The sequence below is a fragment of the Heterocephalus glaber genome, unplaced genomic scaffold (assembly GCF_053883595.1).
Source record: "Heterocephalus glaber isolate CG9 unplaced genomic scaffold, H.glaber_assembly_v1.0 deba00001608, whole genome shotgun sequence".
Classification (NCBI taxonomy): domain Eukaryota; kingdom Metazoa; phylum Chordata; class Mammalia; order Rodentia; family Bathyergidae; genus Heterocephalus; species Heterocephalus glaber.
Genome location: NW_028258379.1, coordinates 31,499,360 through 31,526,753, shown reverse-complemented (window position 1 = coordinate 31,526,753; position 27,394 = coordinate 31,499,360). Strand labels below are relative to the sequence as shown.

At 37.5% G+C, this 27,394-nt stretch overlaps 1 protein-coding gene and 1 pseudogene across 1 annotated transcript in view; one reads left to right on the top strand and one right to left on the bottom strand.

The window, feature by feature from the left end:
• The window catches only part of Unc79 (unc-79 subunit of NALCN channel complex), a 231,959-nt gene that overhangs the window by 76,771 nt on the left and 127,794 nt on the right, over nucleotides 1-27,394 (top strand). The window contains 3 exon segments of the mRNA XM_087195499.1: nucleotides 12,878-13,107; nucleotides 14,836-15,007; nucleotides 16,754-16,984. Coding sequence (XP_087051625.1) covers nucleotides 12,878-13,107; nucleotides 14,836-15,007; nucleotides 16,754-16,984 — 633 coding nt within the window.
• LOC147822810 (cell division cycle and apoptosis regulator protein 1 pseudogene) lies at nucleotides 69-5,038 on the bottom strand (annotated as a pseudogene).

Here is a 27,394-nt window from a genome sequence, read left to right as displayed (position 1 = left end):
TATGCATCACCACCAAACATCCTTGTATCATGATTTTTTATATATTACATTATTTAACATCACTCATCATTATATGAATTTTTTCATACACTTGCACCATTTTCCTTGGATTTCTGATCTTTGTCTTCATTTTTTATGTTATCCTTCTTGAGAACAGTGTGGATTTCATCCATTACTGTAGATAAATTCCTGATTGTCTTATTCAATTGATTTTCAAACTACAAATTCATGTTTTTGGAAACTTTTAAGTTTTCTTGTAACTGACTAAGGTCCTTTTTAACTTCTCTGAGTTCACCAGAGAGGTTTTTCTTGGAAATTTCCAAATTTAATATTATTTTTTGATCTTCATCTGTTTTTTCTTCTAGTAATTGTAGCTTCTGTTCTACTTCAGCTCTTCTTTTTCACTGTTTACCAATTTTTGCAAGAGACTTCCTACATCTACCATTGCACCATTATACACAATAAGTCCTACATTTTCTTCTATGTCCTTTAATTCCTGTTTTACTGTTGGTGTTGGAAGTAACAACCTGTTGCCTAGCATATCTTCCTGCAATGATTCAGACCCTTTGTGATTTTCTTCATCTTTTGAACTATCTGTTCATTTCTGATAAAAGCAAGATTCATGAAGTACTACTTTATTAAGAAGTTCTTTACCTGAGCTTGAGAAAGATGTAGTCCAAGAGTATAGAATATTTCTTCCAAATCTTTTTCAAGAAGGTAACCACAATGGCTTTGATTAAAATAAACAAAGGCCATTAAGAGATCTCTGTTAACTGTGATCATTTGAGTCTTTTCTTTTTCCTTTAGATGGCTTCTCCTTGCAATACCTGTTGATATCTCTTTTGTCATCTCATTTATTCATTTCTTCCTCATCATGATCATCCTCATCATCCTCAGCTTCTTCTGCTTCCATTGGGTCGTACTGATCTTGATTATTATCTTCTTTAGTTTCATCATCATCTTTAGAATCATCTTTTCTTTTATCTTCTTTCTTCCTTTCATCTTTATCTTCTTTTTCATCTTTATCATCTCCTGATTTTCTCCATTTGGGCTTTGGTTCATCAGTTTCAACATCTCTTTCTTCTTTCATATCTTTTCTCTCATCTTTTTTGCTTTTCTTGTCCTTTTCTTTTTTGTCCTCTTTCTCAGGAAGAGACAGTAATGATTTGTATATTATCACACCAAAATCTCTCTGAAGCATTTCATTGAAAATTTCTGCAAACAGTGAAACCTCAAATGAATGTTCTTTATTATCCTGTAATCTGTAATCCAAAAGGACACTCAAAGCCATGATGCTACAATCAAATTTACCATTTTTTGCAGCCCAATTTGGATGTACAATGATGGCTGGTTCATCAGGCAAAATGTATCTTCTTTCCTGATGCTGGTGCTCCATTTCCTCTCTTCTTCCTCTTTATCATCTTCAGATTTCCTATCATCCTCCTCTTCCTCTTCTTTCTCAGATTTCTCTAATTCCTTCTGTCCTTCTTTTTGTTCTTCTACTTTAAGCTGTTTTGTCAAACAAGCTATTAACTGGGATTTTAATCCTTTGGAACTAAGAGCTCAACTTTCTAATTCTTTTTGGAGATCATTTACCTTTATTGTCTTTGGATCCAGTTTACACCCATAGGTAGGCTACTTGCCCTGCCCAAGGAATGGCCCTCTCTTGGTTCTTATCTTTTCCCCCATCCCATGCCCTCCCTTCAACCCCTTCATCCCTCCCTATTTACAGACTTTGTTTCCTTTTTTCCATTTTCTCATATTATTTCCATTCCCTTCTTTCCTTTCCCCACCCCTCCTACTTCCCCTTCCCCTTTGCCCCTTTTCTTCCTATTTCACATTATCTATTACACCTTTTAGTCCTTATTTACACTTTCAGTTTCTCACACTAGAGAAGCTATTCAGTATTTACACATGTGTTCTATTTATTTCACTTAAGAGAATGGCCTCAATGTGCATCCAGTTAGCAATAAATGTCTCTAATTTCTCTTTTTTATGGCTGAGTAGTACTTCATTTTATTTTACAAAACCACATTTTCTTTAACCAGTCTCCAGTTGGTGGCCATATGGAGTGTTTCCAAGTTTTAGCTATTACAAACCATGCTGCTATGAACATGGGTGCACATATATCACTGTGGTATGATTCTTTTAATTCTTTGGGGAAGACACCCAGGAGGGAAATAGCTGGGTCAAATGGTACTTCCAGTTCTAGTTCTTTGAGGTATTTCCATACTGATTTCCACAATGGTTGCACCAGTCTACACTCCCACCAGCAGTGGAGCAGTGTTCCTCTTTCCCCACAGCCCCACCAGCATTTGTTATTGGTTGATTTCATGATAGCAGCCATTCTTTCTGGAGTGAGGTGGAATCTCAGCATTGTTTTCATTTGCATCTCTCAAATGACCAGTGATGTTGAACACTTTTTCATATGTTTATTTGCTATTTCAACTTCTTTGTCTGAGAAATATCTGTTCATTTCAGCTGCCCATTTTTGGATTGGGTCTTTAAATTTGGGAGGTCTAATTTTTTTAAGTTCTTTATAGATTTGAGATAGTAGACCTATGTCTGAGGGACTGCTGGTGAAATTTTTTTCCTACATTGTGGGTTGTCTTTTCACACTGCTGGTGGTTTCTCTTGATGTGCAGAAGCTTTTTAGTAAGAAGAGATCCCACTTGTTGATTGTACTAGTTCACGGGCAGCTGAGGTTTTGTTCATAAAATCTATTCCTACACCAATGTCTTCAAGAATTCTACCTAACCTCTGTTCTAGGTGATTCAGCATTTCTGCTTTAATATTTAGATCTTTAATCCATTTTGATTTTAGTTTAGTGCATGGTGAGAGATATAGATCTCATTTTAGTCTTTGCCAAGTTGAAACCCAATTTCTCCAACACTGTTTATTAAAGAGGATATCTTTCCTCCAATGAGGGTGTTTGGCTCCTTTGAGTGTCTGGACTTGTTTCTGCGTCTTCTAATCTGTTGCACTGGTCCTAAGGTCTGTTTCTTTGCCAGTACCATGCTGTTTTTAATCACAGTAGCTTTGTAGTATAGTTTCAAGTTGGGGGTTGTGATACCCCCTACCATGTGTTTGTTAACTAGAATAGCTTTTGCTATTCTGGGTCTCTTCTTGTTCCAAATGAATCTTTGGATTGTTTTCTCAAGGTCCATGAAGTACCATGCTGGGATTTCAATTGGAATTGCATTGAATCTATATAGCAGTTTTGGAAGTATAGCCATTTTCACTATGTTGATCCTTCCTACCCAGGAGCAAGGGATGTCTTTCCATTTTCTGATATCATGTTCAATCTCTCTTTTCAGAGTGCTATAGGTTTCAGAGAAGAGGTCTTTGATTTCTTTTGTTAGGTTGATTCTTATGTATTTCAGTGTTTTGGGTGCTATTGTGAAAGGAATTGTTTGCCCTATTTCTCTCTCAGTGAGTCTGTTGTTCATGTAGAGGAAAGCTATTGATTTTTGTGTGTTGACCTTGTATCCAGCTACTGTACTGAACTTTGTTATTAAGTGTAGAAGACTTTTGGTGGAGTTCTTGGGGTCTTCTATATAGAATATCATGTCATCTGCAAAAGAATGACAATTTGTCTTCTCCATTTCCTGTCTTTATTCCTTTTATTTCTTTCTCTTGTCCAATTGCCTTGGTAAAGTTTCCAAAACTATATTGAACAGGAATGGTGATAGTGGACATCCTTGCCTTATTCCTGATTTTAGTGTGAAGGATTTCAGTTTTTGACCATGTAGTATGATATTGGCTGTTGGTTTTTCATAGATGACTTTGATCAGATTGAGGTAGAGACCATCTATACCAATTTTTTGTAGGGTTTTTATCATAAATGGTTGCTGGATTTTGTCAAATGCTTTTTCTGCATCTATGGAGATGATCATATGGTTTTTGTCCTTGACTCTATTGATACAGTGTATTACCTTGATTGATTTGCATATGTTGAGCCATCCCTGTATCCCTGGGTTGAATGCCACTTGTTCAGGTTGTATGATCTTCTTGATGATCTTCTGTATTCTATTTTGCTGTATCTTATTAAGGATTTTTGCATCTATATTCATGAGTTAGTTTGGCCTTTAGTTCTCTTTTTTGGTTGGGTCTTTCTTGCTTTGGGGATCAAGGTTATGCTTGCTTCCAGGAATGAATGGCTGCACCCTCCAGGAAACACCTATCTATTCTTTACCAAAAATGTTGCCTATTGTTACAGCTAAGTAGCTTTATCACACTACTTTTTTTCTTGTAGAGTGTGGAAGTCCAAAACTAACTTCTTTTGGGGCTGTATCTGTTCACACAGATATAATTCTGTGAAAATCTATTGTGGGATTTTATGTATTGATTCATCAACTTAGTTCATTAAATACAAGTTGAATAACTTTAAATTCATCCATACCTTGGTCTCTCTATGAGGCTGCTGGGAATAATGCCTTAAGATTCTTAGAGGGCCGGGGATTTAGCTCAGTGGTTCCGCCGCCTCCCTTGCAAATCCAAGGTCCCAAGTTCAATCCCTGGTACCAAAAAAAAAAGATTCTTGGAACCCTTATTATTTAATGGAGTGGATGGTGATATGTGCCCTGAAGATTCTTAGGTCATTTGTCTGCCTAATAGGGTCTATGATATGCTGTGTTAAATTCAGAATTCTTAAGAGCTTTATATTGAACCCATATAATCATTTTCCCCTGAGAACACATTTTCCTAATAGGGCCATGGATATAATGTTTTCCCTGAAGCTTTTTTTTTTTTTTAAGAATTCTAAATTACTGACTGGAAAGCCTGTCCTGAGCTGAATATTTTCCCTCTAAATTCTAGTTGAAAACAGAATAATTCATTCTTTTGTTTGTCTCACTCACAATTTCCTGTAGGTAACTGCCATAGAAGCTGCCAGGTGGAATCTACAACACTGCATGAAAAATTCCTTAGCTAGATCTTGAGTTCATCAGCTACAATTCCTATTTTCTACTACCTGGACAACATGGTAGCCAAACTTTCTACCACTGCATATCCAGTGTCCCTTTTCTTCCAGCTTCATAGCACTTTTCTTTAAGCCCTCCCTGTGGCCCATCTGACTTCTACTAAACTCTGCTTCCTCAAGGCCTTTCTACCTCTGCTGCTATCTGGTTACAAGGCCTGTGATTCATGTTTGAGGTTTATTTATTTATTTATTTATTTATTTATTTATTTATTACAGCAGCCCCTCATTGCTAGGTACTGAATTCTGTTCCACATTCCCTATAACAATCCACTCTGGATTTCATGGTAGGGAGAGCCATTTAATTATGGCCATGGAATGTTTTGGGTCAGGATTCAAACAGAGCATGGCAGAGGAGACTCATCTCTGTTCCAAGTCTCTGGGGTAATCATACAGTGAAACTTTTGGGGTTCTTGGGAAGAAGAGAGTATTTTTGTATGGGAGAGAAATATAAATAAGTTGTGGTCAGAAGGCTGACTGTGGCAGTATCAAAATTCTTTGACTCTCCTCTCATTGCAGAGTAGACTATGTCTCACTCCTTTGAATATGAATGAACTTGTGACTGCCTTAACCGGCAGTATATCAGGGAAGTGACTATATAACTTAGGCTGGGTCACAAAATGTCACACACTTCTTCCTGGTTCTCTTGCAGTTCTTCCTTTCAAGATGCTTCCTCTCAGACTCCTGCCATTATGGCCACAAAAACCTGAAATGTTCTGGTTTGGATGTTATTTGTCCTCCAAGTATTCATGTATCCAAGTATTCATGAAGCTTGGTCTCCATTGTTAAGAGGTAGATCATTAGGGGTTCTTCCCTTGGAAGAGATTATGTAGTTTTCATGTGACCAAAGCATTCCCACAAGAGTGAATTCTTATAGAAGAACACACCTGAATCCTCTTGGTCTCTGGCTTCGTGTTTCACTATTTGATCCCTCCCTCTTGGAAGTATTCCCACCTGTGTCATGAGGTTTTCCCCAGAGCCTAGCTAATGCTTCTGTCATTCCCTTGAACCGCCAGAACTGTGAGCTAAATAAACCTCTTTGCTTTGTAAAGAATCCAGCCTCTGGTATTTTATCATAGTAACAGACAATAAACTAATACCATCAAACCACATGGAAAGGTCAGGTATAGAAGCTCTACTTAGAGGACCCAGTTGAGCACATCTTTTAACTCTCCCATATGTGGCACAAGATATGTGAGTGAAGAAATCAACTCAGAAGCCACTTCCAGTAGCAGCTTTCCTCTTCCCAGGAGTGTGAATCATCCTCAGCCATATGAGTCTTGGTAGCTGAGATCCTGCCTATGATGGAGCAGAGAAAAACTATCTTGTTTGTGCCCTATCTGAAGCCCTGACTCACAGAAAACATGTGTATAATAAAATGGCTTTGTTTACACCTCTCAGTCTCAGAGTGGTTATCTGTGCAGCAGTTGTAACTGAAAAAGTCAGTTTTATTATTGTTTTAAAGTTATCTAAGGATAATGTACCTCTGTTTTGCCTTTATTTGCTTTGGAGTCTATATTATCTTTGAATGTGTACTTCCTGTTTTCTCTATATTTCCTCTAATGTCTGCTTTCCAACTGAATCATTCTCTGTTTAGCTTATTTCTCTCTCCTCCTACATTATCAAATGCAGATAACAGAAACTCCAGTGGACAATTGGAGACCCTGGCCTGACATATGTACAACCTGGGTTATAACCAGAATTTTAGTTTTAACTTACAATCAAAGTCTTGAGTTACTACCTGAATGTCAGCCACTTGCGCTTCCAAATGCTCTCAGATACAGATTTAACCCTTAAAGAGTTCTGGAAGGAACATGACAACATCCTTTCCTGTGTGGGGTTAATTGAGAAATCCTGGGCCAATGTCTCATTCTAAGGACAATGAGATCTGCCTGTAAACAGGAGAGAGATTTTGAAGGCTGCGTAGAGGAGCCTGAGCTTTCAGTTAACCAATTTGAGTTACAAGCAGCCCTTGGGAACGAATTGAGTTCATAAATCAAGGGTCCATTGTAATTGGCAGCATTCTGCCTGGAAATCTCTTCAGTCACACTCCCAAATTTGTTAGAGGACTTTTCTATCTTCCAAGTTATTTCAGGCAAACGTTTTGCTAGTTGTTTCACTACTACAAAACAGGTCACCTTTTACTCGTTCTCAAAGACAGTTTCCTCACTGCCTTTTCAGCCTCTTCCGGTTTTCACCATTTGGTTTTTGACTGCTTTTCTAGATTCTACTTGCTGCTTTGTCCTAACACCAATGTCATATATTTTTTCCTTGTGTTATGAAAACATCTCACGTCTGGAGCTAATTTCTGTCTCAGTTATCATATAACAAAACATAACAACTTGTTACAATAGCTAGTTATTTATTCGTAGTCCTGTAGGCTGGCCTGGGATTAACTGGGAAATTATTCTGGCCTTGTCTGGACTTATACTTGCCAGTATAGTTGGTTGGTGGATAGGCTGAGAGTTGGCTGGTCCCAGATGTCCTGACTGTCATGTTGTAGGCCTCAGCTGAAATAGCTGGAGTGGCTGGGAGGACTAGAGTATTTGAGCACCCTCTTTCTGGTAGGTGTCTCATCCCTAGGCTTTCCTAGGTGGTTTACGAGACAGCAGTGTTTCAAGAGATCAGGAATGAAATATGTGAGGCCTCAAGACAGAAGCTCAGAAGCCACAGTTTTTCATTTCCATTCCAGTGGTCAAAAGCAAGTCCCAAGTCTATATCAGATTCAAGAGCAGAGGAAATAGATTCCACGTATTGACAGAAAAAGCTGGAAGTTCTCTGCAGGACAAGGACTGAACTCAGGCATGACAGAGGTGTCACTATTTGGGTTTGAATACAGGCAAACAAGTACAAAACAAAAGGAAAGAGCTTGTGGGCAGTCAGTCAGCAGTAATGACTTCATACAAACAAGCATTTGTTTGAGGATTTAGTATATCTAGGTGTGCAGTGGGCATTTTATAAATCCTTGCTTCCACAAAATAGCTATAAACCTACTTGATCTCTTGTTTTCCTCAAATTCTTTTATTGGTACATTTTAGGTATACAATACATTTACATTTATCATTGGGTGCTTGTACCTGTACATGATGTACCTTGGTTCTTATTTTTTCCCCATTCCCTGTCCTCCCTTCACCCCCTCCACCCTTCCCTATTTACAAAGACTATGTTTCCATTTTTTCATTTTCTCATAATTTTTCCTTTCCTTTCTTTCCTTTCCTTCCCCTCCCACTTCTCCTACCCCTTTAGACCTTTTATTCCTATTTCACATTATCAATTATTTGTTTTAATCATTTTAATTCTTATTTACACTTTTAGTTTCTCACACCAGAGCAGCTATTTGGTATTTACACATGTGTGTCCTGTTTATTTCACTTAAGAGTATGCCCTCAATATGCATCCATTTAGCTATAAATGTCTCTAGTTTCTCATTCTTAATGGCTGAATAGTACTCTGTTTTATAAAAAGACCACATCTTCTTTATCCAGTTTCCAGTTGATGGGCACTTGGGCTGTTTCCAAGCTTTAGCTATTATAAACTGTGCCACTATAAACATGGGTGCACATACATTGCTGTGATATGATTCTTTTAATTCTTTTGGGAAGATACTCAGCAGGGGAATACCTGGGTCAAATGGGACTTCCAGTCCTAGTTCTGTGAGGTATCTGCATATTGACTTCCACAGTGGTTGCACCAGTCTGCACTCCCACCAACAATGAAGAAGGGTTCCTTTCTCCCCACAACCTGCCAACATTTGTTATTGGTTGATTTCTTGATAGCAGCCATTTTTTCTGGTGTGAGGTGGAATTTCAGTGTTGTTTTCATCTGCATCTCTCGAATGATCAGTGATGTTGAACATTTTTTCATATGTTTATTTGCTGCTTTTACTTCTTTGTCTGAGAAATGTGTGTTCATTTCAGGTGCCCATTTTTGAATTGGGTCTTTGAATTTGGGGGGTATGATTTTTTTCAATTCTTTATATATTCTAGATACTAGTCCTTTGTCTGAGATACAGGTGCTAAAAATTTTTTCCCACATTGTAGGTTGTCTCTTAGCTCTGTTGGTGGCTTCTCTTGCAGTGCAGAGCTTTTCAATAAGATGAGATCCCAGTTGTTGATTCTTTCTGCTAGTTCTCTTGCTACTGAGGTTTTGTTCATAAAGTCTTTTCCTATGCCAATGTCTTCAAGAGTTTTACCTAATTTATCTTCCAGCAAGTTTAGTGTTTCTGTTTTAATATTTAGATCTTTAATCCACTTCGATCTTAGTTTAGTGCATGGTGATATATATGGGTCTAGTTTTAATCTTTGGCAGGTTGAAATCCAGTTTTTCCAACACCATTTATTAAAGAGGCTATGTTTCCTTCAGTGAGGGTGGTTGGCTCTTCTGTCGAAGATGAGATGGCTGAGTATGTCTGGAGTTGTTTCTGCATCTTCTGATCTATTCCATTGATCCTCAGGTCTGTTTCTTTGCCAGTACCATGCTGTTTTTAATCACAGTAGCTTTGTAGTATAGTTTCAAGTTGGGGATTGTGATACCCCCTGACATGTCTCTGTTACCTAGAATTGCTTTTGCTATTCTAGGTCTCTTCTTGTTCCAAATGAATTTTTGGATTGTTTTCTCTAGTTCTGTGAAGTATATTGTTGGAATTTCAATCAGCATTTCATTAAATCTATATAGCAGTTTTGGAAATATGGCTATTTTCACTATATTGGGTCTTCCTACCCAGGAACAAGGAATGTCTTTCCATTTTCTTATATCCTTTTCAATCTCTTTTTTCAGAGTGCTGTAGTTTGCTTCCTTTGTTAGATTGATTCCTAGATATTTCATTTTTTTGGATGTTATTGTAAAAGGAATTTTTTCCCTAATTTCTCTCTCGGTGAGTCTGTTATCTGTGTACAAGAAGGCTATTGTTTTTTGAGTGTTGACCTTGTATCCAGCTACTCTACTGAATCTGTCAATTAGGTCTAGGAGTCTTTTGGCCGTTTTTTGGGTGTTCTATGTAAAGTATCATATCATCAGCAAATAATGACAGTTTAATTTCTTCCTTTCCTATCTTTATTCCTTTTATTTCTTTCTCTTGTTTAATTGCTGTGGCTAATGTTTCCAAAACTATATTGAACAGGAGTGGTGATAGTGGACATCCTTGTCTTGTTCCTGATTTTAGCATGAAAGTTTTCAGTTTTTGACCATTTAGTATGATGTTGGCTGTTGGTTTTTCATAGATAGCCTTAATCAGGTTGAGCTAGAGACCTTCTGTTCCAATTTTCTGTAGGGATTTTGTCATGAATGGGTATTGGATTTTGTTGAATGCTTTTTCTGCATCTATTGAGATGATCATATGGTTCTTGGCTCTGTTAATATAGTGTATTATATTTATTGATTTACGTATGTTGAACCATCCTTGCATCCCTGGGCTAAATTGGACTTGGTCAAAGTGTATGATCTTGGTGACCCTCTGTATTCTGTTTGCCAGTATCTTGTTGAGGATTTTTGCATCTATGTTCATTAGGGAAATTGGCCTGTAGTTCTCTTTTTCCGTCTGGTCTTTCCTGGTTTTGGAATCAAAGTAGCATTTGCTTCCAGGAATGAATTTGGAAGTATTGTTTCCCTTTCAATTTCCTTGATGAGTTTAAAGAGTAATGGTGATAGTTCTTCTCTAAATGTCTTGTAGAATTCAGCAGTGAAGCCGTTAGGACCTGGGCTTTTCTTTGTTGGTAAATTTTTAATTATGTTTTCAATTTCACTCATTGTACTCACTTGATTTCTTTGTGATGTAATCTGTATCTACATTGTTTATTCAACTGAATCTTTAAAAAGGATTCAGTTTTTTTTTGCTTTCTCTGTATATCTAAATTTATTTGTTACCTTCTACATAAAACATGGGAAATGATCACACTGATCATAGGTAATTATGGTAAAATAAGTTCCTTTTCTTATACATTGTGGACCAAGAAATCTATAGCAAAGGGTCAGAAAATTTGAAAATGATTTAGGGTTCGAGTAGTAGAAGATAGGGTGGGAGATAGTAGACCTAAATTTCAGGACTATGTTATTGCTAATATCTGCCAACCAAGCCATAGCCATATCATATTTTTGGGTAACAGTGAGAATTCCTAAGAAGCAAAGACTAATTAAAACTGACATAGTCTGTTTGGGGTGCTTTAGCAAAACACCATAAACTGGGTGCCTAGAAACAATGAGTATTTACTTCTTGCACTTCTGGAGTCTGGGATGTTCAAGATAAAGGCACTAGCAGATTTGATGCCTGATGGGAACCTGGTCTTCATACATGATGTCTTTTTGCTGCATCCTTTCATGGTGAAAGGTACTAGTTAGCTCTCTGAGTTCCCTTTTATAAGATCACCAATCCCATTCATGAAGACAGAGGAAAAAAATAACACTAGGAGTATATCCTGATACATACTGCCTTGCTGGTAGAATGGTATTGGTTTGGTGTGTGAGCAGAAAAAGCCCCATGCAAATAAGGATTCATGTGCTTCCAGAATGAAACTTAGTATATAAAAGAGAAAGAAAGGTCACAAAACAGGAACATTAACTCAGGGCTAACTTGTATGCCAAAGATGAGGGCTTTAGATGTGGAAGAATCAAAATGTATTTTAACAAACAATTTCCCCCAAAATTATTAGCAAAAAGAAAAAAAACCCAGATTATTTATATCTCAAACTCAAGACAATAAATACATAGCTCTCTAATGAAGATATTGTGATTTTGGAAAATAAAATGGCCCATGTATCTTTTCTGATTTGTTGGCCTGAGTCCTGTTTAGAAAGTGAAGTTTTATAGCACTAGTGTCCAAAGTCAAAAGCCTTGTGTTAAAATCAGAGTATAACAACCTTTGCTTTTAAATGGTGGCCCCCATAGGCAATTCAATACATCATTGACATTTGATGAAGGTTTTGTGCTTTCATATTCCCTTCTGTCTCCCCTGGGAGCTTCTGTCACAGAACATTCTCAAAACTTCACCAAACTCTGAGTTCTTAAAGACTGGGGTATTCTGGGCCTCTGAAGGGTTCACATCTTCATAGGCACTATTGAAAGGATGAAAAGCTCTCTGGACAGAAGAACACTGAATCTGTGGTGGCAGTGTGCCTGCCAGGCTTGGGAACGTGGTTTTGATTTGATGTCAGGGTGTTCCTGACAGCTCCCCAGATTGCTTCACGCAACCTCCCTCCTTCCCCTCTTGTCAGGCAGCTCTGACAACAGTCCCCAACCTAGGAATTTCTGCTACACTACTTTGCCCCTTTCCTGTGGTTGATGTCAATGGCTGATGTTCCCAGCGGTTCTGGCTGTGTTTTGCTGTGACCTTGTAGTGTCCAGTGACAGCGTCTATAGGTTTAAATAGAGTGTGTTGATGGGAGGGGAGAGACCTGCACGGAGGCCATGAATTTAGCACAGCATAAAGACAGAGGAGCGCAGCAGAAGTCTGCTGTTTGAGTGGTGGTTAAAATAATTTTGAAAGAGTTTATCCTAGGAGTTACAATTTTTCCTTTTCTACTCTTCTGTGCTGTCTCATCTGCTCTCTCTGGACAATGATTCTAATTTTTAAAAATGATTATAATTTAAAAAATATATATATATTTCTGATGAAAACGCTTGAAACATTAAATTCAAAACATTCAGAAAGTGTCCCCCTCACCCCTGGTTTTCCAACACAGTCCTACTGCTCTACTAGAACATTTCTGTTTCTCTAAAAGACATTCCTCACTCATCTTTACTACTGGAATTTATCCGGGTAGACAATAGCATGTGCTTTGGAAACACGTGGCCCTTTTGAAATACGCTGTCACTTCTGGTGGCCTCTTAAGTTTCTGTTTGGTCCAGTTTTTAGCCACGTTTCCGTCAGCGGTCAATTTTAATTGCTATTACTTTCTCTGCTTCTAGAACTGCAGTTCCCATGTCAGAAGAGCAGTCGTCACCTGCTTTTCCGCAGGGTGCTGTGGTCGTCATGGAAACAGGCCAGTTCGGTATTGCAAAAGATGCCACTCGAATCATCACAGTAGCGAAGTGGGGGCTGCGGCGGAGACCCACCTCTACCAGACCTCCCCGCCCCCCATCAACACTCGGGAGTGCGGCGCAGAGGAGCTGGTTTGCGCCGTGGAGGCCGTGATTAGGTACCGCGCACATTGTCAGGCGCTTGTCCCTGATGTCCCTGAAGACCCTGCCTTTACTTTGAGCTAACTTTGCATACTGGCATGTGTAGATTCAGTCTGGCTTCTGAAGTAAGCCTAGGAGCTCACGTTCCCTTACTGTTGCCATGACGATGAATTCATGAATTCAGTAAATATTTTTATCCAGTGCCAGTTATGTGCCGGGCACTGTGCTAAGCGCTTGAGAAAGAGAAATAGAACCTTCAGTTCTAGTAGCATAAACATGTCATTGAGTGAAGTGTTAAGCTGAGCAGGGCGTCTTGGGGGACCCAAGTACTGAAGCTCTAGTCAGAGGGATGAAGATAGGGATGCTTGGCTTGAGTGACAGCAGTGTTAGCCAGTCGGGAGGGTGAGAAAGACTGTGGAGCAGATTACCTGGCAGTGAGCAGCGAGGTGCTGGAGAACTCTGAGTGGTGCAGTGCTCAGGTAAGTCTTGAGGAAGACAGGACCAATCCTGCAGCCTGCTGGATTTTTCTCCTCTTACTACATGACAGAGAAAGTAGGATTTGAAACGATAACCTCTAGACTTGTTCTCTTTTTGTGTAATATTTAAGGAGGCCAGATTTTTAAAAATTAGTATTAGAACATAAGTTTTAAAGGAATGGAATTGAGTCTTTTCTATTTCTTTTGTCCTAGTAGCTGAAACATAGTAGAAAGCCCAAAAATGTCAGGATAAAGGAAGGCAAAACCAGCCACAACTATCCTCCTCCTCATCGCTACCATCATCATGATGTTTTGTACATTCTCTGGTTTTATTCAAATGGGTGTTTTATTTATATATGTGCAATCATAGTGAATCTATGATTCTTTTTGATATAATGTTATACAAGTAGCTCTTTTTCATGTCATTGTGAAGTTCCGTATTTATCACTTTTTAATGGATATAATAGATATTCATCTAGATATAACTTATTTTCTGCCAACATTAGATATTTAGATTTCTTCCTTTTTTTTGTACAAGGGATCAAACTTGGGACCTTGCACTTGTGAGGCAGGCAGTGGAACCACTGAGCTAAATCCCTGGCCCAGATTTCTTCCATTTTTAACTTTTATAAATAACTCTGGTATTTTTGGTGCATACTGCTCTTCCTTTTAAAAAAATTTGTGATGGTAGGTTACCAGGTGTGAATTGACTGGTCAAAAGATCTGAGTATTTTAGTGGTTCTTGGTATGTTACCAAATTGCTTTCCAAAGCATGTGCACAAATTTATAATGCCACTAGTGCCCATGAAATTAGTTTTTGCTGAATGCTTGCCAAGATTTTTAAAAATTACTTGTTTAACATTATTTCACTTTCAGGTCTTTGAATGCCAGATATTGAATATTTTTCCATTAGGATGCAAATGCTCACTCTCTCCTTGTCTCATGCATTTGCGTCCAGATAGCTTCATGGTACATAGAGGAAGCATTGACTTATAATAGGATGACTGGTGAACTAGAATCAGAGACATCAGTTCTGCTTGTTTATAACTGAAGGAGGTAGCTCTTTGTGCCTCAGTTTGTTCATCTTTGAAATGGAAAGGAATATAAAATAGTTAAGAAAATGGAATTATACTTCCAGGAGTAGTTCATACTACTTTAAAGGAGAACAATCAGTGATGGGTGAATACTCATAAAGTAATTGCTCTGACTATGTTATTATCTAGAATGTGTCTTCCCATAGTCTAACTTAAAATCACCCCTCTTTGGCAGCTTGTTGAAAGAAGCTGAGTTCCACGCTGAGCAACGGGAACATGAGCTTAATCGCCGGCGACAGCTGGGTCTCTCCTCTTCCCACCATTCCCTGGACAACACTGATTTTGATAACAAAGATGATGATAAACATGACCAGCGGCTGCTCAGTCAATTTGGAATATGGTTTTTAGTAAGAATAAGAAGTTAACTATTCTCTGCTTTCTTATTTCTCATTTCAACTTTGCCCCAATGAAGACTTTCTGTTGTTCTTTTGAGAGGCACAGTGAAAAATTAACTTTAGCAATGCTTGTGTATAATCTAGGGTGGTAGTTCTCAATTCTGGCTACACATTAGATTTACCTAAGGAAGCTTTTAAAAAGTAACAATGTTCTGATCCCACCTCAGAAACCTAGGATATTTTGTTTGTTTGTTTGTTTTGTTTTTTTGAGGCAGGGTCTTGCTATGTAGTTCACACTGGCTATGGACTCAGTATATAGCCCAGGCTGGCCTTGAACTTGCAGTGATCCTCTTACTTCATCCTCCCAAGTACTGGGATTACAGGCATGCACCACCACACCTGGCTTAGGAATTTTTTAAACAAGCTCCTCATTTGGCTTTAGTAAACAACCAGACATTGAAATCTATAGGCATTGAAATGTACCTTCTGGACAAGAAACAAATGGGAAGGTTGCTAGTGTAGATCGGCAAGGACTAGACTTAATATGATTTACAGATAATTTACGTGCCATCATTTATGTACATGAAAAAATGTTTTGTTTTTTGATTTTTTGAGGCAAGGTCTCCCTTTGTAGTTCAGGCTGTACCTGAGCTCACTATGTGGCCCAGGCTGGCCTTGAACTTGCAGCCATCCTCCTGCCTCAGCCTCCTGAGTGCTGGTATTACAGGCATGTGCCACCACGCTGGGCCATGAAAATTTTCCTAAAGTTCAGTCTTTGCAAAGCTTTTTATGTATTTATGTCTGGTTTATGTGACCAGAGAAATTATAGCCAGACTAACACAAGAAATGTGGTTGCCATTGACTAATTCAACTGCAGTGCTCATTCAGTGGAGATGAACTATAGAGATACAAAGACTCAAGCCAGCTGAATGCATCAGTTCTACAGAGAAGCAGCCCCCAACATTCCCTGTTGGAGACATTGATTGTGTCTCCATAGTGATACATCTTTTTTTTTTGGTATTGGGAATCAAACTTGGAACCTTGTACTTTCGAGACATGCCGTGGAACCACTGAGCTAAATCTCTGGCCCGATATATCTTTTTTATGCTTGTGCATAGTTTCCTGAAAAAGTCTACCAAATTGGGATTTAGCTGTTAATCTCACATCTTGTTTCCAGAAACTAATTTTCTAGTGACATTGTAGCTACTACTGTTGGGAACTCTTTGAGGGCAGGGATAGTGCTTTATTATTTGTTTTATTCTTGTACCCTGCCACAGTGCTCAAGAAAAGATATTTCAGAATGAATAAGTGAATGGTGTTATTTTTAAAAATCCATTTCTAATGTAGTTGATTGGGAGCTCCAAGGTAGCAGAATTATTACTGCTACAAAATTCTTATCTAAATCTGATCATTTTAGAGCTGAAATGTAAATAGGTTATTTTGTGTTAAAGGTATTGATGAAGATATCACTTCATTGACTTAACTTTTTGTGAGCATTTTTATAGTGAAGGTTATATAATAGATTGCTTGTAGGAGAAAATGCTTATTGGAAGGTAAACTCTTGAGGGGATATTACTATTGCAACCCACCTAGCCCAGTACAGAGGAACTCAGGTCTGGATAAGTGATTGTCACTTATTAAACTCCCTATTTCAAATGGATTATCTGGAACAGTCTCTTTTTGTGGTCTTTAAATGAACATGTAATAGATTTGTAAAGATGGATGGAAGTTGAACAGGCTCTGCTCTGCCCATTCCAGGTGAGCCTCTGCACACCCAGTGAGAACACTCCTACAGAAAGCTTGGCCAGGCTGGTGGCTATGGTGTTCCAGTGGTTTCACTCCACAGCATATATGATGGATGATGAAGTTGGAAGCTTGGTGGAAAAACTGAAGCCTCAGTTTGTCACCAAGTGGTTAAAGACAGTATGCGATGTTCGCTTTGATGTTATGGTCATGTGCCTTCTTCCTAAACCCATGGAATTTGCCAGGGTAAGTGGTGACCAACAACCTGGACCTTGTTAGGGAGGAGGACTCAGGGAGAAGCACTACTTGACCATAACAGTATTGTCTGTGTGTGTGTGTGTGTGTGTGTGTGTGTGTAAGAGAGTTCTCCCTCCCTCCCTCCCTCCTTCTCTCCCTCCCTCTACTTCTCCCTCAGCCCCTCCCTTCTTCCTTGTTTTGGTCAATAGCCAAAGGAGTTAAGTTTTATAACCACATTTTCAATGATGTGCACCTTTGATATTGGTTTGGTGTAAAGAAGAATGGTCAGATGGACTTGTGAAATATCTTTTAAAAAATTAAGGGAATATCTTTCTTGACATTGTGAATGTCTTTTATTAGTAGAGAAACAACAACAAACTTTTCTATGGGGTTGCTAGGGATCAGTCCTTTCTTGGTTTATAGCCTGTGGAAAGGCTACCACTCAACAAGGGAAACCTTTCGAGGTTTTACATATATTTTTAGAAGTGATGGTAGAAGTCCCTGTCTTGCCACCTGAAATGACAAAAAAGGTTCAGAAACTGCCAAATGCTCCCATTCCTTTATCCTCTTGCTTCTGCTCAGTGGATCCTAGTCTGCAGATATACAACTGGAAGACTTCATATTTCTTCCCTACAATATAATTTGTGTCTAACTACAAAAGGTGGATGCCCAGAGTTAGTTTTTGGCAGCAATACATGAACTTTTTTTCAAAGTGTTTTCTAAGATTTATTTTTATTTGTGATGCTTTGCTTTCTTTCAAAAAGACCTTGAGGCAATTTTCAGTTTAAAACAGTGCTAAAATAGGACATTTAAGGATAAAACAGAACACAGACCATCTGAAAGAATAGCTTTTACTTGATTTCCAGGACTCAAGATCAGTGCATTTATCAAGATATACTTCTTTTTTCTTTGGTGCCACCTACTGACTCATTTAGAAAATTGAATTTTTACATAATGGAAATTTCCCATTTCCTTGAAAACTTTGTGTTGATATGTTTCCTATTATTATTTCTCCTAAAGTAATGAAGGATTGATGTGATCTAATTCTGGAAAATGAGAAAAAAATTATTATGTTGGTAGGAAAAGTTTTCCTCTTCCAAATTGTGTCCAGTATTTGAGTAAGTTAACTGATAATAGATTAATATAGGAGAGAAGGTTTATTTATGAGTTCATGTGAGAGTAGTTCATGATAAATGAATCCCTGAAAAGCGAGAGGTAAAAGATTTATATGTTAAATGGAACAAAGTGTTTTTTCTTCCCCTCTAAGAGCCACCAAGAACTTATAGAAGGTTCTTTGGGCTTTTTGATGCTAATGGAATCAGTAGGAACTGGCTCGTCTGCCTGGCAGCTGAATTCACATGAAGCTCCCTTTGGAGGAATGTTAATAGAGAAGTATTTTCTAGATGCTCTAGTCAGATTTTGGAATATAAGAGTTCCTTCTGGTGCTTCTTTAGCTCAAATGTTTTCACTTTAAAATAATCATTAAACCAGCTCTGTGGGGTTTCAGTAAATCCCCACATTTCTTTTTCTAGAACTTCTCTTAAAATTTCATACAGAAATAAGAAGCTAGGTAGATTGCTGTGGAGAGAAGCATCAGGTTAGAGATTCTGAGGTAAGAGATCTGCGAAGGGGGGAAAATGCATGGATTAACGCAAGGAAACAAAAGAGAAACCCAAGGATTAATGGCTAGGGTAGATTATGAACCTAGTTTGTTTTGGGGTTTTTTTTGGTATCGGGGATCAAATTCGGGACCTTGTGCTTGCGAGGCAGGTGGTAGAACCACAGCTAAATCCCCGGGCCCTATGAACCTAGTTTTTTAGTCCAGAGGTCAGCCAGTTGAGAAGATTCCTAGATTTTGGGCTAGAAGCATCTTTAGATGAAATGAGATCATTAGTGTTACAGTTACAGTTATTTCCTAGAACAAAGAATGAAAGATTGTGTGTGTGTTGGTGAACTTCTTGAGCACCTGAAACCATTGTAGTATGACCTTTGAAGTTTACAACCAATCATCCAGCTTCAGCTTGTAGGGCTTTGGGATGAGACTACCTAGAGACTTAATAAGGATCTGGACAGTAGGGTTTAGTTTTCAGTTGATGCCACATTAGGGATAAAAAATTGGGAACCTTAACTACTGACAAAATTGCAGAATCTAGTTTACTAAATGGCAAGAAATAGCTCAAAGATAATGAATAGCACTAGAATCTGATAACCTGGGTTATAATTTTCCATTGAAACAAACTTTCTGTTTACAATCATCGTTTTAATTAAGGAAAATCAAAGTAAAATTACTTTACAAAATATGTCTAGTCTCATTCAATTTGGTCTGATCATTTATGTAAGTGCAGCAAGAATACAGGGCTTTTTTTTCAAGTTTTCTTTGACAGAACTTTTATAAGGAATCTCGTATTGCACTTAGAAGTCCCAATGCTAGAAGCCAAGCCAAGAATTTGTTATCAGACTTCACCTGTAGTACCTATAGTTTTGGGTGATTTGCTTTTAGCTTGAGATCCCCAAAATATTCTGATGTTTCCGGGCCTGCCAGGAAATAACTTTCCTGACTTATCTATATATCTGAGAACTCTGTGAGCTGGGATTTTCAGGGTTTTCAAAGTACTAGTTCTATCAACCTTAATTACTAAAAGCTGAATTAACTGATTCTAGGCACCTTCTCAAATATGACATTTTACAAACCCTTGATAATTTAACCAATTTTTCCAATTATGTCCTGTTTCAAAGAACACATTTTTTATTGAATTTATGCAAATAACTATGATCTATGAAAATAAGAATATCCAATAAGTTTCTGAATCCTGAAGGAATCTAGTAGAGACAAAAAGATAAATATTTCATTTTTGTTTTTCAAAGGTATAATCTACCAAGTTTTGGTGAGTTTTAGATAGCTTAGGAGAAAAGAGAAAAGAATTCCTTTTGGCCAGAAAATAGAACATTAAAAAACCAGCAATGTTCCAAACAAAAAAATCCATGAAAATTAAAATCATTCTTCAACAGTTCATTCAGTCCCATGCCATTCATTCTTGTTCTCCTTGATCTGAGTTAGCAGTTTTATGAACCCATTACCTCCTCCACTAGAGTTCTGGTCATCTTTATGCCATGGTATGATCTCAAAGTTATTGAAGCAATACTATCAGAAATCTGTGCCCCAGTGTATCTTTCTTAGTTTTTTTCCGTGGGCTCCAGACAGTGCTTTTTTGTTGAAGAGAAAGCATTCTGGCTAGGAGGAAAGCATCAGGGTAAAATAATACTCTGAATGACAAAAGGGTTAAAATAGCCATAAAGGTTTGATGAGAGTTTATCATGACACAGGTGAAAAGGAAATTTTGTCATTTCAGTAGCATACACCATTTAAATAACAACTGGAATTAACTGATAACATTTGCCATTGTCTATTGTCAGGCAAAGGAGCATAAGGACTTATCATGACAGGAAGGACACTGACAAATTCCTGGGAATTTTGTATAATTCCTGAAATACTTATACTAGTATCATTTTCCTACACAAAAGTAACCTAAGAAGTCAAGCACCTCTTCTTATTTGACAAGATGTTCCACACAATTCAACATATCAAATAAGTCTAGTTTAACATATATTGTGTGTTATAAATTTTTTTCCAAAGTAAAAATAAATAATTTGAGATCTTCAAGGAACCCTCTGGGAAATCTCAAAGTCAGAGCAAGACCAATATTTCATTTAGAATTTGATTTTGGAAAGGCAAAATATCAAAAATTGTCAGTTGGATGCAGTGGCATGTGCCTGTAATCCCAGCTACTGGAGAGGTTGAAATACGAGGACAGCAAGTTGGACTCAAGAATAAAAATGGTCTGGAGAATGTAGCTCAGTGGAAGTGCTTGTTTAGCATATGTGAGACTCTGGGTTGGATCCTCAGTGCTGCAAAAAATAAAAAATAAATAAAAACTTTGTTCTTTTAACATCGGAGAAGATGTTATCTTGAATAATCCAGGACATGATAAAGGCAACACAAAAAATAGGAAGTTATTTCAATAATACACAAAACCTTTGTTTCAATCTTAGTTAACTCAGGCTGTTGTAACAATACTGGGTGGCTTATAAACAACAAACATTTTTCTCACAATTCTGGAATAAGGGAAGTCCAAGATCAAAGCAGATTGAATGTCTACCAAGGGCCTGTTTTCTGACTCATATCTGATGCTTTCTAGCTGTCATCATACCTGATGCTTTCTGTCCTCATGTAGTAGAGGAGTCAAGGCAGTTGTCTGGATTCCCTTTCGAAAGGGCACTAATCCTGTTCATGAGGCTCTGCCCTCAGGACTTCCTAAAGCCACTACATTGGTGATCAGATTTCAACATACGTATTTTAGAGGACAGAAACAGTGAGACAATAGCAGTTTCCTAGAGTTACTCAAAAGCTAAAGAAAAATCTTACAATCTCTAAACAGAAGTAAAATAATCCAAGTAACTTTGTTCTTTTAAGAGAGAAAAAAACCAAAGTCTAATTTTCATCAATACATTATTAATAGTAAAATTCATTTAAAAACCTTGTAATAAATACATTTAATCTTAGCCAATATGACTACACAAAATCACATTTTCTTTTTGTCTGTTTCTCTCTCTCTCTCTTCTCCCTTCCCCCAGATACAGACCCTTTGTAACTTTCCATATCAATTCAGATTTTTTTCCCTTCACTTTCCTTTTTCTTATGCTTGTAAACTACTGAATAATTATTCTAAGACTAATTGTTCTTTTTGTCCTTAGCAAAAGCACATCTTAGGTTTCTTGAATAAGTTGCATAGATTTTTTTCTTAACTCTTATTGCTAACGGTCTGATTTAAATACACTGATTTTTTTTCCATTAAGTTTATTGGTACATTTTAGGTATACAATACAGTTACATGCATCATTGGAATCTTGTACCTTTACATGATGTATCTTGGTTCTTATTATTTCCCATTCACTTGCCCGTCCTTCACCCGCTCCACCCTTTCCTATTTACAAAGACTTTGTTTCCATTTCTCATATTTTTTCTTTTCCCTTCTTTCCTTTCCCCTCCCCTCTCTAAATACACTGATTGTAATTTTCAACCTTTGTTTACTTTCCAGAGAAAACTGGGAAGTAGACAATTGTTAATTGCTATTATATATATTTGCTAGTATTTTGTAGCATATGAGGAAATTTTGTAAATGTACCATCTAACAACTTCCAGAGATATACAGTGTATGCTTCTTTTAAGTACAAATTCTCAGTGTGGCAAAAGAAGTGTAATTGTTAATAAACCTAAATATCCTTTAGTTTCTCTGTAAAAAGAAGCCAAAAGTAATTAAACCTTTTGTTCAGTAATTAATATTTTATCTTACATCTTATTTTAAAGATGTTATCTTATTTAGATTATCATTTATCTTACTTAGAAATGATTTAGATACTCATTTGAATATCTATCATTTAGTTTTACTTAATGTACCCTAATGTTTTGAGGTCCCAGAAAGATTTTGGAAGCCACAGCTAAGGAGACATGTTATAACACAATTACTATTGAAATAATTTTTCAGAATGACTCAACTTGATTAGAATCAAATCTGTATAGTCAAACATGTAGGTACATAGTTTATTTGTCTAGTAAACTCAGATGTAATGAAAATGTAATCCTCTTATCTTATTCAATGCTGATAACCCTGAAAAATGGTTGTCTTTTATTAAGCAAATAATATGAAGCTAGTCTTATTTACTGAAGATTTACTCAGATCACATGAATTTAAAAAGCATTTGGATTAGTTCCTATATTTTAGGAATATTTTTGGGAATGTTTAGGAGTTTTAGGAATATTTAAATTATATAAGTGCTTATTTTTTGGAAACCCATTTAGAATATGGCTCTTTTAAGGAATTTTATACAATAATTTGACAATACTATCTGGAGGAGAGAAGATACCGCCTGTATACATAATATATCAACCTACAGACACAAAAATATGAGTTATGATAAAAATATGATGAATGTTTAAATTTTAAAATATTTATTATAATAAAAGATACATTGTCATTAATCCTCCTAAAAATACTCCCCCTTACTTTAAACATACTATCCCTTTGTTCTTGTCACTTTCTGAAGCAGGTCTGGAAGTCCTCTTTCATGCATATCTTTAGTTGCACTGTCATGGCTGCCTCAATGTCCTGAACTGATTCAGAACATTTACCCTTCATGGTCATTTTAACTTTGGGGAAGAGCCAGAAGTCACATAGTACCAGATTCAGTGAATAGTGTATGAAGACACACTAATGTTTTTACAAGCCAGCCTTTTTGTTGGATGGCACTGGGCAGCAGCATTCACTATACAGTATTCTTTTTGTACAGTATTATTTAAAAAACGTATCTCATAAAGACACGCATGAAGGAGGACTTCCAGAACTGCTTTATAAAGTGGCAAGAATGATGGGATGAGTGTGTTCAAAGCAAGAGGGAATATTTTGAGGGGGATTAATGACAATAATGGTAATACATTTTTAAAATTTAAACATTCACCATATAATTTGATTACCCCATGTAGAACCTTTATAACTTTCAAAGTAATGAAGACTCACTGTAGTTTAGGTAAGATTTGGTTTTTATCTTTATCCTACTTTTATTTGAAGTGCGTTTCTAGCAGATGGAACAAGTTGTTACCTGTTCAGTACTAGGGCTAAAGCTTTTTATCAATATTTATGGGGGGAAACTTAAGCTGTTTTTATTTGTCCTGATTGTCTGTCTGTCTGTCTGTCTCTCTATCTATCTTAGGGAGGTTCAGCTGCAGAGCTGCTTAGCTGCTTTTCAAAGGCTGGGATGAACTAAGGGAAAAGGCATTGGGTTTTTAAAGTGTGTTGGGTGCTGATTGATGTTTATAAGGAGAAATAAAATTTCTCATATTTTATATCAAGAAACAGCAGAACAAGTAAAGTAAGGAGCACTGATTCTGGGGTTGAGAACCAGAGTTATTTCTCCACATGTTTGCATTTTAAAGTGAGGCTCTCAGTTCTTGAGAAGATTTTTAAAGTGACTGCTCTGTGAGGCTTTTCAGGGACATATATGTCCATTTCCAGGTTTCATCTGGAACAAACTGTAAATTCTTAAGGGTTGAGGACTAGTTGACCAGGGGTTCAGAGGAGTTGACTGAGGAGGCGGAGAGCTAGGGCAGTTACTGATTGAGTGTTTCTTCTTTAGTGCAGGACAGTCCTTTTCCAATGTTCTGACTTTTCCTTCCTTCCTTCTTTTCTCTTTCTCTCTTTCTCTCTTTCTCTCTCTCTCTTTCTTTCCTTCTTTCTTTCTTTCTTTCTTTCTTTCCTTCCTTCCTTCCTTCCTTCCTTCCTTCTCTCTCTCTCTCTTTCTTTCTTTCTCTTTCCTCCAGGGATCTAACACAGGACCTCACATTTGCCAGGCAAGTGCTGTGCTGCTCAGCTACATCCCTGGCCCATGTTCTGACTTCTCGTGTATCTGCTAGCATTTTGAGATGATCAGGGGAGCTTTGAAATTGATAAGAAAGATGGGTGGGCTCAGGGTTATTCCTAGTGCTACATTCTATTTTTATAAGACAGTAAGCTGAGGACAGTTATTTTTAATTCTTCAGAGAACTGAGTGACAGCCTCAATAATAACATCAAGGGACTGGCCTGCCCATGTACTTAAATGGTTTGCTTCTTTGCATCAGAGAAAAGATTTTCAACTGCTGTGGGAAACAAAAGATTCCTATGTTCAGGGCTTCTTGAATTACTGAAGCATGCTTCTAGGAGTTTTTATAAATGATTCCACAAAGCCTTCAGGATATGTGGCTACTGTTCTCTGAGCATGAGGTTTTACTTTTGCCCACTTAACCCTAGACTTCTGAATAAGTTCTTTTAGATCCTGAGGCTCAGCCATCATCTAGCCCATTTGTAGGAAGGGAGTGGAGGGGCGTTTGTGGTGGTATGGACCAAATTTTGTTTTAAATCTGATTTCTGTTCTTTAATTTTGTTAAGGAAATCTTTTAGACTAGTTGTAGTACTTTTTTGTGTATTTTTCTTTCAATTTGATCCTCTTGTGTGCATAATAGAACATTGTTTAGGGGTGAGTGCTCTCTAAAATGGAAAATACTTTCATTTATTTTCTTTGTCTAAAGTTGGAGTATATGAGTGCATGTGTGTGCATGTGCGAACATGCTACCGATCAAACCCAGGAGATTTTTCACACTAAACAAGTGCTCTGCTGCTGAGCTACATCCCTGGCCTCTCAAGTTGGATACTTCATTAACACTTGGGCAATTCAAAATTGCCAGCTCCTCCTCCCATTGATTCCAAGGGGACATCAGATTTGGTGATAAGTCTGAGCTATTTTACCTTCCAAATGCTATATTATAGACAAAGTTGCCAAATACAAAATACCAACTTTCTATTGAAGAAAGTGGGAGACCCATAATTTCCTGTCCAGTGGATTACTGTTTCACCAGGTAGCTAACAGAATATAATCAGTGTAGAGAGGGAGGGGTCCCATGCAGGTGTTTAAGTCATCTCATTTTGAACTTGTGGGAATGCTCTTTCCGCCAGTACCATATAGGTTCTCATGTTAACAAGGGCCCCTTCTAGGTGTTCAGTGTCACTAACAGCCATCCAACTTTGATATTCAGTATCTTACCCCAGTCCTGCTACAGTCTGGTATGTATTTTACCACAAGGTCCCCTCAAGTTAGAGCTTATGACATCATTTCTTTTTGATACTGGGGATCAAACTCGGGTCCTTACGCTTGTGCAGGTGGCGAAACCACTGAGCTAAATCCCCAACCCTTGACATCATTTCTTAAAAAGCTGCTCCTGCAGAGACATCTGATTCTTTTTTTTTTTCTTAAATTCTTTTATTGGTACATTTTAGGTATACAATACATTTACATTTATCATTGGGTATTTGTACCTGTACATGATGTATTTGGTTCTTATTTTTTCCCCATTACCTGTGTGCCCTTCACCCCCTCCACCCTTCCCTATTTACATACTTCGTTTCCATTTTTTTTTCTTTTCTCATAAATTTTCCTTTCCATTCTTTCCTTTCCCCATCTCCTCCCACCACCCCTACCCCTTTGGACCTTTTCCTATTTCAAAGTATCAATTATTAGTTATTAATCCTTTTAATCCTTATTTACACTTTCATTTTCTCACACTAGAGAAACTATTCTGTATTTACACACGTGTCCTATTTAATTCACTTAAGAGTATGGCCTCAATATGCATCCATTTAGCTATAAATGTCTCTAATTTTTCATTCTTTATGGCTGAGTAGTACTCCATTTTATAAAAAAAAACCACATCTTCTTTATCCAGTTTCCAGTTGATGGGCACTTGGGCTATTTCCAAGCTTTAGCTATTACAAACTGTGCTGCTATAAACATAGGTACACATATATCACTGTGGTATGATTCTTTTAATTCTTTTGGGAAGATACCCAGCAGGGGAATAGCTGGGTCAAATGGGACCTCCAGCCCTAGTTCTTTGAGGTATCTCCATACTGATTTCCACAGTGGTTGCACCAGTCTGCACTCCCACCAGCAGTGGAGCAGTGTTCCTCTTTCCCCATAGCCCCACCAGCATTTGTTATTGGTTGATTTCATGATAGCAGCCACTCTTTCTGGGGTGAGGTGGAATCTCAGTGTTGTTTTCATCTGCATCTCTCGAATGATCAGTGATGTTGAACATTTTTTCATATGTTTATTTACTGCTTTTACTTCTTTGAGAAATATCTGTTCATTTCAGGTGCCCATTTTTGAATAGGGTCTTTGATTTTGGGGGGGGTCTGATTTTTTTTCAGTTCTTTATATATTCTAGATAGTAGTCCTTTGTCTGAGGTACAGTTGCTGAAAATTTTTTTGCACATTGTAGGTTGTCTGTTAGTTCTGTTTGTGGCTTCTCTTGCAGTGTAGAAGCTTTTTAATAAGATAAAATCCCAGTTGTTGATTCCTTCTGCTAGTTTCTGTGCTATTGAGGTTTTGTTCATAAAATCTTTTCCTATGCCAATATCTTCAAGAGTTCTACCTAACTTATCTTTCAGCAAGTTTAGTGTTTCTGTTTTAATATTTAGATCTTTAATCCACTTCAATCTTAGTTTAGTGCATGGTGATGTATATGGGTTTAGTTTTAATCTTTGGCAGGTTGAAATCCAGTGTTTCCAACACCATTTATTAAATAGACTATCTTTCCTCCAATGAGGGTGGTTGGCTCCCTTGTCAAAGATGAGGTGGCTGAGTAGAGACATCTAATTTAAACAATGTAGTTCCCAAATATCCAGTATTCCTTAGTAGCAAAATTGTAATTGGCATTTTTCTTGTGCTGCTACTACCTTTATCCAGCCTCACTTGCTCATGGTTCACTCCATGAATTCCAGACTATTCAGTACTCAGCCCCATTGCTGACACCCCACCTAGCCATGGAAATGAC